This window comes from Octopus bimaculoides, chromosome 10 (assembly GCF_046866305.1).
Source record: "Octopus bimaculoides isolate indiv1 chromosome 10, ASM4686630v1, whole genome shotgun sequence".
Classification (NCBI taxonomy): domain Eukaryota; kingdom Metazoa; phylum Mollusca; class Cephalopoda; order Octopoda; family Octopodidae; genus Octopus; species Octopus bimaculoides.
In genome coordinates this window covers 15332134-15342396 of record NC_142937.1, presented here as the reverse complement: position 1 = coordinate 15342396, position 10263 = coordinate 15332134, and the positions used below count along the sequence as shown (strand labels likewise).

The window sequence follows — 10263 nt, the reverse complement described above, 5'->3', positions numbered from 1 at the left end:
AACAGATATTTTCATCAAATGATTAGATAGGAAAATGCAGTTGTAGTTCTTCAAGCTCAGAAGAAGAGGGAAAATAGTCGAAATTTAATTGCTATTAGAATAATTGTTCAAATAGTTAGGGCTAAAACTGCTATAAATATTTTATAGTATTATGTTAAGTTATAGTTACATTAATTATAAGTTCACCAACAAAATAGCTCCTCATCCTATAAGGGAGACAACTGCTATAATGTAATTAATCCCTCAAAAATACCATTTATTTTATGATTTATTTCTTTATTGATTATCCTTAATTAAATTCATTAAAACATGTTTATAGATATATGGAGACATTTTTTGCAATATTTGTTGGGTATTCTCTCTTTTTTTTTTATATGTAATACACACACATGTAATTTTAAATATGTTTAAAATAAATAGATGACATCCAGTTACACATATTAGCAATAATAGAATTATTTTTGCTGGTTTCTTCTAGAGAGTGAGGCCATGCTTTTAAAACATACCACGAAGCATTCTGTTCGACGACCAAACGGTTCTTGTTAATTCGTCACCAACACTGTTAAATACATTTTAATATCTTTTTTATGATTAATGTGATTAATAGCTGAATAAATTATTATTATTATCAATATATTTCATGTTGTTACAATAAATAATTTCTAAACAAAAAACACACGGTTTCACGCCCAACATTTTGATCGTACCATTCTGTTTTGGTAAAAAAAAAAGAAGAAATAAACAAATGAATGAATAAAGAAGTAAATAAATATGTAAATATAAATAAATGAAAGCTAGTCCAGCGGTGACGACGACAAACAGCAGCAGCGTCCTCTGGTAGTTCCTCCTTTTCGACGACAAGGGGACGGAATTTCGTTTTCATCTCAACTGAATCCGCTGGTGAAAATGGCGGAGGCAGCGTTTGAAAGCCAACCTAGGTTGAACAGATTTTATTGTCATTCCTGCTCAGCTGAAATCAGTCCAAATCTACCTGTAAGTTATAGACGTTTTGCCTTGGAGAAAAAAATTCCATCGATTCCATTTTCCAAGTCTCTATTTTCCACCCTATACTAACCCCATTAATATATATTTTTGTTAATGTCTAATCCATAATATATGTGTGTATCTCCGTTTTATATTATAATAATCACTTATTATCTTATATCCTCGTATCTTTTTCGATTATTTAATTACTTAGGATGTTCATTTCTTGCATAAGCTAACCAAATATGCCGGATTTGATTTATTTTTGATTTAAATTTTCGTTTCACTATGCTTTTTAAGAGGACAGGAAGACAGGAAATATGTTAAAATCGCCTCTGAACTGTGTTCTTTCTCGTCCTCGGTTTTTTGAGCGTTTTCTCATAACTACCTCATTTAACCTATACTTACTTACATTTCCATACAGAAGGTTGGTGGTGGGGAATCTATGCTTATATGATTTAATACACATGATGCTTGAAGACACTAGAAAAAGGCCATCCATTAATTAATGAATTTTGTCCATTACATAAGGGGGAATATCGTATCTCACTCTCTCTCTCTATATATATATATATGTGTGTGTGTGTATATGTAGTTATAATATATCTATCTATATATGTATATGCGTGCCTCTTTGTGTGTGTGTGTGTGTGTGTATATATATATATATATATATATATATGTATGTAATATTAGGGACAAAATCCAAAATTACAGGTAAAAACTCAATTAAAATCAATTTATAAAAAATTAAAATTAAATTGAGCTTTACAGAGTAAAATATACTCATTTATTGTGCTTTTTAAGTATTAATTTTTCTATATGTGACTGGATTTTCATCGATGAGTTCATAAACCTTGGTTCTTTTCCCTAATACTATATATATATATGTATATATTGTCTCCTTGTCCTCTTTATTATCTAAGGCGTATCCTATATAAAAAAAGAGACTATGGCGACAATAGCTGTTGTAAATTTAGAAGCAATTGTTTATCAGTCAACAACAGTATGTGCGTGTTATATATAATATCCCATTTATCACTACTGCATTTCGTTATTCAGTAGCTGTTATTATTATCATCCAATTTTTTTTGTCTTCTCCTCACTTAACCTCTTTCTCAATTGGTCACACACGGAAGTCGGCTAAGAAATGATTGATATTCATAAAAGCTACTTTACTTGAGTGGTGTATGTCTGTTATCGATATTGAAACCGCAAACGTTTATCACCAAGAACGATGAGTTAGTTTGTGGGTGGGGTCACTCCATCGATATCTATATCAAATATACTAATTGACCTGTCAGCACCATTAAGTATCAGTTCCACTCACTTTTATTTAAGTTACACATGTTCACTACATGTGACATATTGGTTTTCATTGTGGTGCTGCTGGTAAAAGAAAATAAATCAGAAGCTGAAAATCACATTTTCCTCATTCTTCCAGTGTCGTTTTAAGTTGCATTTGAATTATATTGATAATATATGTATAATATATTTTTACATTGATAACGTTTAGTATTAACTTTTATAGTTGGTTTATATTCAGAAAATTAAACCGATGAAAATCGCTTCGTCTAGCGGACAAGGTAAATGGAATGTTAAGGAGAAAGAAGAGTCAATACCATTCATTTATTTTCTCTTTTCAACGTTGTTTTGTTTCTGGATTTTTTTTATTTTTACTATTATTTTACTTGGCCGTCTTGTATATGTTTGTGTATTTGTGTGAAGCTTATGAAAGGTTTTTTTTTTCTTTTTTGTTCGGGTCATTAAATCTAAATTAACTATTGGCAACAGGCTACGAACGGGCCACTATAGTATTCCTAAAACTTCTCATGTTTCGTAGGTTCATTTAAAATAATAGTGCATACTCGTTGAGAATTCACGGGTATTAAATATGTAGTTTTGTAGGTAAATACTCGCGGCAAACTGCTGAATAATAATCTCGTTCCTCTTTATCATTTAATAGATATTAAAATATGCATACAAACGCATTGACTGGTAAACGTAATACTCGCTACTTCTGTTAACGAATGACCTGTGAAGTGTTCTCGGTTGAAATTCGGAGTGAAAGTACCATACACAGAATGGGGCGGTCATTAGTTGGGAAGGAACTATTTAAGTATTTTACTAGATCCTGTATGTTTTTGTTTTTATTCATTTTAAATATTTTTTCTTCTTGTTTTATAGTTTAGCCTCATTACTTGAAAATTCTGTCAAATTCATTTGCAATAGATAGTTTTATATTAGTGTTATTTTCAGTTTGGAATTCAAGACCATGTAGCTTTTATGTTCAGTTCCTGTGCATGAAACCTACGGAAAACTGAGAGATCAATAGCTGATGGAAATCAACATGTCAGATAATAATATGGTTTTATAGAATCCGAAAAGAACACAAGTTAAAGTGCTTGGATTGGTAAATTACAGATGACTAAGAGCAACAGACTTATTTTTCAAAAGTGAAAATAGGCTTGTTCGTTGTATAGAGGTTGGTCGTTCAGTAAGTAGGTATACAATGACATTTTATTTATTTATTTATTTATTTTTTGAGGTGTGGCACTGTTAATATAAATTTGTTTTTGTTTTTTTTGGGTTTTTTTGAAAGTAGGAAGATCAGTAATAACAATGATATTGCACACTTGGAAAGGGTTTATAGGTTTTGTAAAACTCTTCTAAAAACAATATTTTTCGTTTTAGATGAACTGGATAGAATGAAATGCAGATAGTGTCATTGAATGAAGTTGTAAAGATGAAAATATAAAAGATATGATGAACATTTAAGTCATTCATCTGTTAGATGATGTAATTGAGACCAGTGAGATCTAGTTCTGCTGAACCCACTCGGGAAGTTGAACTCGTTTTCAGAAATGGTGATCTTGGCTATATTATTCAATGTGTCTTTTTGTATGATGAAGATAGGGAGTACTTTTGTGAGTAATAGAGTAAAATGTCTTCTCTAGGAATCTAAAGTGAAAGGTCGATTATTATAATGAGAAATAATTTTAATCCTTTGCTTACCAGATTGATACCTATCCCAAACACCTTGCACTTTCTCACCTCCAAATATAGTTTTTAACAGTGTGTAACTATCTCCCACACCTATCAAGTTGCCCAGCACACATCCATATATAACAAAACACTTAATCCCTTCCTCTGCACCTTATTTCACTTTGTAATCCAGTGGGTGGAGCTCTTCCAGTTTTATGCCAACTACTACTGGTGCCCTATGTTTCATGCCCAACTCCTCAGACACTGATTGGTAAGTGATTGAAACAATACTTTTATGTATGTCTCTTAGCATCGCACATGCAACATAAAATCAATATTCCAAGTCCTGTAAGTGGAGGACTTCGTTTACCATAGTTGTGCTGAAGTTGTTCAAGTAAAATAAGGCCAATAGTACCTCAAAACCTCACCTACATCCCTAAAACTTGGTAACATTTGCCCTGTTGTGTATCACTTGCAAGACTACTATCTGAACTGCAAAGGCTAACTCTATTCATTGTATAACTCCCAAGCTATCTCACCTTCCAAACTGCATCCAAAAACTGTTTACATTATCTTTACAGAATCTTTGCTGCCAAACTTGGCAAATCTCCTTCAAAATTTATCCTCTATCACTCACCAGGTTCAGCACCTTGCATGCACAAACCAAGTGCAAAAGTATCTTCAGTTACTTCAAGCTGACAAAGCCACCGTTCCTAAAAATGTCTCTTTCTGTGAACATGACGGGCCAAGTCTAGTTTATAATGAAACTAATCAAACTCTTCAATCTCTCCTATTGCACAGGAATCTATTCTGAATTTTGGAAACCAGTACATTGTGTCCTTTTCCCAAGGAAAGCAACTTCTCTGGCAATTATCGACCTATTACGCTCCTTTCCAGCATCTCTAAGTTAATGGAGATGACCATTAACAATGTTCACTAACACTCTGAATCTCTCTCTCTGCGTTTAATGATCACCAGTACTGTTTCCATGTAGCTAGATTCACTAGTTTCCTGAGCTACTGTGTCACCTGCCAATGAATGAGAGTTCATTGGTAGGTAAATTTCATGAAAGTAACGTTGTTGCCCTTGCCATCAACAAACTTTCTCCTGGGTCTGACAGATCTATTGAAGCTGCTTGCCTGTGAACTCAACCCATCTTTTTTGGATTAGTAACTTCCTGTCCGATCACAGTATATGTTGATAGAGCTCTTCTGCCTCTATGTCCTTCACTCTCTTTTGCTATTACATGCAACCATTCCCCCTCGTATGCACATCAGTGGGCATTGTTGCATTCTTTCTTTACCTTTGCCTGACTCCATGAACAGAGATCATGGAAGCCTCTAATAGGAATTTGCTTATCTTGTCTCTTTCAGCAGAATATAAAACAAAATCACAAACACTACTCTTATTAAAGAAAATGTCATCTCTTTAAGCATGTAACCAAAGATCTCTCCAAGTAAAAGTACATAAGAGTACATTCTTTAGCTAGGACCATATCTCAATGGCTGACTGCTCTTTAGGACCAAAAGCTACCATGGACCTCGATGATTATTGACAATCTACAAAGCTCAGTTGTAGCTTATAAAAAATTATGGCTTTCATATCTGGGCAGTGCAGATGTGTACATGGATACTTTAGACTGTATCCCGATAAGGCAAGGTAACTGATTGACATAAGATCACATAGACTTGCTCAAGCTTCTGATCCATGGGTACATTGTCTTCTCATTCATTTCTACTACCATGGATCATGAACCCTGCTCCTCACAACTGGATTGGCTCATGCCATCTCTGCTTAAGTATTACTAACCTATTCATCTTTCTTACTACCCTTGTGTTTAGGCTGCATACTAATTACTAAGCCCAATTTTTCCCAGTATGTCTCTCCTTTGGAATTCCTTTGTTCATGTCTTTCCTGCAGCTGTTTGACATGCAATGATTCGAGAGGAACAATGTCTATGAGGGCCTGCAGGGGTCATGAGCCCTTTGTTGGCTCTGGCTTAAAAGAAAAAGTTGATCCTACTGTTTCATGGCATCTAACTCTACTTTTTTTTACAGATAATTGTAAGCTGTCATAGTTGTTTGTGTGGGTGTCTATGCATGTGTGTATATAATGTTTACATATATACACATAAGCATGTGTGTGAATGCATGCATGGGGGTGCATACATACTTCTATGTATATTCATTTAACGTTTTTCTATGCTAGCATGGCCTAGACGTGGACATAATTGGTCAGACGGTGTTCCTAGTGCTGATCCTTAATTAGTTTTCAAGTAAGGGATTTCTTACTTTACAGGTCTTCAAAAACACTGGGCAACTGATGATAATGTCAACAGGAAATGTAAGCATATCACATTTTGCTCATGTTAAACCATGGGACTCCAACATTCAGGGTCTCGTATACACATAACAGACTTTCTACAGTTTTCATCTACAAAATTCCTACACAAGGTATTGATTGGCCCTGGGCCAAAATAGAAGTCATGCCCCAGGTGTCAAATAGCTGGACTGAACTTGTAACTATATAGAGTTGTAGAGTGAACTTTGTAATTGCACAGCTGCCTACAACTAATATGTTATGTATGTTTGTATGTGTATAGTGATTATTGTAACTTCTGTCAGTAAATGGAAACTGATATAACTAAATAAACAATTATTGTGTAGCCTAGTTTTAGTATTTCCTGAATTAGCTGATTAAAATTCTTTGAACTGGCATGAATTAAGGCAAAGTTGGGTTTTTCTTTTGGTTCTGAAAGGTACTGAGAATCAACATTTTTATTAATTACAGAGGAGTAGAAATGAGTTTCTGATGGTGCAGTCCATATGACACTTTGGCAAGATTTCAATCCAGTATGAAGTTTCTTAGGTCACTCAAATCATTTCCAATGAAATGTCTTTGTATGTGCTTCTTCAGTTTCAACTTACCATATTTATAGATATGTCAATAGATCAATATATATCTGCCTTGAGGGATGAATAGATAGTCCTTACAATCCTTCTAAATACATATTAGAAATTTGGAGGCCTATTTTTGTATTAACATGTTATTGTGAATATCTCTAATTTTTTCCATTCCTTCTAGGGTATGGTTTGAGGGTGATTTAGCTTTTTATAAAAATAAAGTTTGTCATCAAGTGGCATATAATGCTTTTTTTTTTTTTTTTTTTTTTTTTTTGTGGCTATTCAATTTGTAATCATTGAATACAAAGTGGGCATGCAGACAATTGAATGTAAAAGACATAGAATATTTGTGTAATAAGTTGGTTATAGGTTCAGAATTTCTAGTTGATGCTTATGATAGGAAGGAGGATGGTAATTAGGTCTTTTAAACAGAGGAAAACTGAGTTTCTGTGAAAGCTTGCTGAGGGCCATTGATTATATATGTGACTGGTCCCAGTGACATGGTTGTGGAAGACTACTGTAGACGAAGCCATGAAGACAGGCAGATTTAGAAAAAAGTAAAAGAATAGAGGTAGCAAGAATAAAACAGTATTCACATGTTCTTTACTGTGAGATTCATATATATGAGGTGTTCTGGATCCCAAGACATTGTGCCAGACAAAATAGAAACCTTGTAGAAATAATTATAGCTGCACACTTGCCCTTAGCAAAAAGAAAGGCATGGAAGTGTTTTGAAAGAGCTAAATGAGAATACAGGAGTAAGAAAGAGCCTCTCAAATAGACCCAACAGAGGCATCACCCATCCAAATTGAAAGCAGTAAAGTGATTGAAGATGTGAAAGCAAGAGAGCCTTCAGTTGATGAGATGCAGAGAATATTTGGCAAAGTGACTCATGTGCAAGTTGCATGTTTTCAGTAGTGCAGGAAGGTGTCAGACACAAGAGAGGCACCTAATTGACTGACAAAGAGTAATAGCAGAACTGATTAGGAACAAAATTAGTCTAAGTGAGATGAGGTTTGAGGTTGTAAGGAAGAAATACTGATGTCCTTGGAATGAGCCACTGTATCTAGCATCTGTCGACCTGGGGAAGGACTTTGATAGGGTTCTACATTGTTAATCTGGTGTTTGATTAGAAAATGAAGATTGGACAAATGGTTTGGCATTCCCCTTCTGTTTATCATTGTACTTTAGGATACCATATGAATTTAAAACAACTATCCTGGGAAATTCCGTTATATAGATGATCTGGCTGTGATAACTCTTGAAGATTTGGAGAAGAAATTCCTAAAATGAAAGCAAAACCTAGAATCAAGAAGCCTCAAAGTAAGCTTAGCAAGGACTTTATCACTGTCCTTCCTAAAAAATAGGGATGAAAAGGAAATAGCTATACTTGTTATGCTGAGAAGTTGGTGGAAATTTCATAGTTTACTCAGTGTAAACTATAAACTGACCAAGGAGTTTGTGGGATCATAGATAGGCTAATAGAGGAGATAGACTTCATATGTAGCAATAGACTGGTGCAGTACCTGAAAACTAGATTCTTTCAAATACTCAGAAGACTGTAGTAGTTGAAAGTTTATCTAGGTGATTTAACATACAGTGGAGTGTGAATCTTCTAAAAGCTTAGTAACCAGAGTAAGAACAGTTTGGAAAGTTCCCCATTAGCAAAGTGTTTCTCTTTCAGAGTGATGGGTATATTGTATGATGCTTGTGTCCAAGATGCAATTCTGCTTAGTCTTGGGATATGGACCTTGAATGCAGAAGGTTTGTGAAAACTGAGGAAGAAATGAAACAAGTATGATATACTGTTTGTGTGCATGAATGATGGTGTACAAGTGAATTGAGGAAAAGAAAACGAAACCTGATGAGGTGTCAGATGTGTGCAAAGGAGAAGACTGCAGTGGTGAGGCATGTGAAGCATATGGTGCATGACAATTTATAGAGCTATGAAGAACACTCCAAAGTAGATGGAATCTGTGGAAGGGGGAAACTGAGAAAAACATGGGATGAAATGAAGACCAACCTTAGGATGTTGGGCTCTACAAAGGCAGTGACAAAGGACTGAGATGATTGACGATGTACAATACTAAATAGCCTATCTATCAGTCAAGCATAACAAAACAAATGCTGAAATTAGGGTAGCAGTGGAGGTTGTGATATACATACATGTACACTCACATACACATATTTACTTCTCTTACCTAATACATCCTGGCAAGCCTCCTTTTGTACTTCCTTTTCTCCTGCTCACCCCCCCCCCCTTTTTTGTTTTTTTCACACCCTTTTCCTCTTATTTATCTTGATACTCCTGCCTTCTAGTGTCCGCTCCTCTTTTCCCATGTATGCTCCCTACATTCACCCCATCACCTATTGATGGCCTTCAGTCATAATTGAAGATGGTATTAAACCTGTCTCATACCTCTGATAAGTCATCTTCTCTTCACTGCACCATCCCCATCCCACCTCATGAGGTGAGGGATGGTATTGGATTTATGCATACACTGCTACCATACTTCACCCTCCTTGTCTGCCTTCCATTTCTCTCTCCTCCTCCCTCCACTCAGCACTACTTTCCATTATGCTCCTTTCAGTCTTCCTCATAGCCAATAGTTTTCTGTAATTATACCTTCACTCTTTCACTCTCACCTCACTCCACTCACCCTGGTCCCTCTGTCATCATACCGCTCTACTTTTTGATTATGCAGACTTGATCAAACAGGCTGGATCAAAGATTTAGCATGTTGATTGAGCTGCAGAAGCATACATCAAGCAATGTTTAAAAAAAAAAAAAAAAAAATTGCCTGTTACAGAATGGGGTTATGGTCATTCTGAGGTAATTAATTGTTGCAAAGCCAAACATCAATAAAATAAAATAGGTTCATTTATGCCTGTGATTGAGAGTAAGAAATTTTTGATTGCAAAAGTTATTTATGCATTTCATTTGTGTGCTGAGGGGTAAAGGCATGAAATTTGAGATATTGCTAAACACGGTTGTAAATGTGTTAATGAAAGTAGTGGATAATATATATCTACTACATGTGTGGAGAATTGGTGTGTGTTTGTTTGTGACGTTGTTATGTAACTCCTCCTCCATCGTTTTATTGATTTTGATGAAACTTGACACGTGAGTAGAACTCGTGTCTGGAAACCTCGTGACATACTTAGATTGTTGAAAAAAATCGATAATACGGCCCCTGGAAGGGACCTTTATATGCACTTTATATAACTTTTTTTTTTTTAAACACGTAAGGGAAATAACTCATACCACCAGCCCCTTTTTTTTAAACACTCGAGGGAAATAGCACATTTCATTGTTTATGTTCGATTACTTTGAACCAACGATCAGCCAACCTAATTCTGCATTTCACTACTCAGTTTTGAACTGCTAAAC

General features: G+C 35.0%; 1 protein-coding gene across 4 annotated transcripts in view; it reads left to right on the top strand.

Annotated features, from left to right (window-relative positions):
- Positions 1-875: 875 nt before the first annotated feature.
- Positions 876-10263, top strand: part of LOC106875013 (E3 ubiquitin-protein ligase RNF126) — a 48208-nt gene continuing 38820 nt past the window's right edge. For all 4 annotated transcript variants that reach the window (XM_014922960.3, XM_014922959.3, XM_089358399.1 and 1 more), the window contains exon 1: positions 876-993. In XM_014922960.3, coding sequence (XP_014778446.1) covers positions 907-993 — 87 coding nt within the window. In that variant the 5' untranslated portion in view covers positions 876-906. The remainder of the gene's footprint in view (positions 994-10263) is intronic.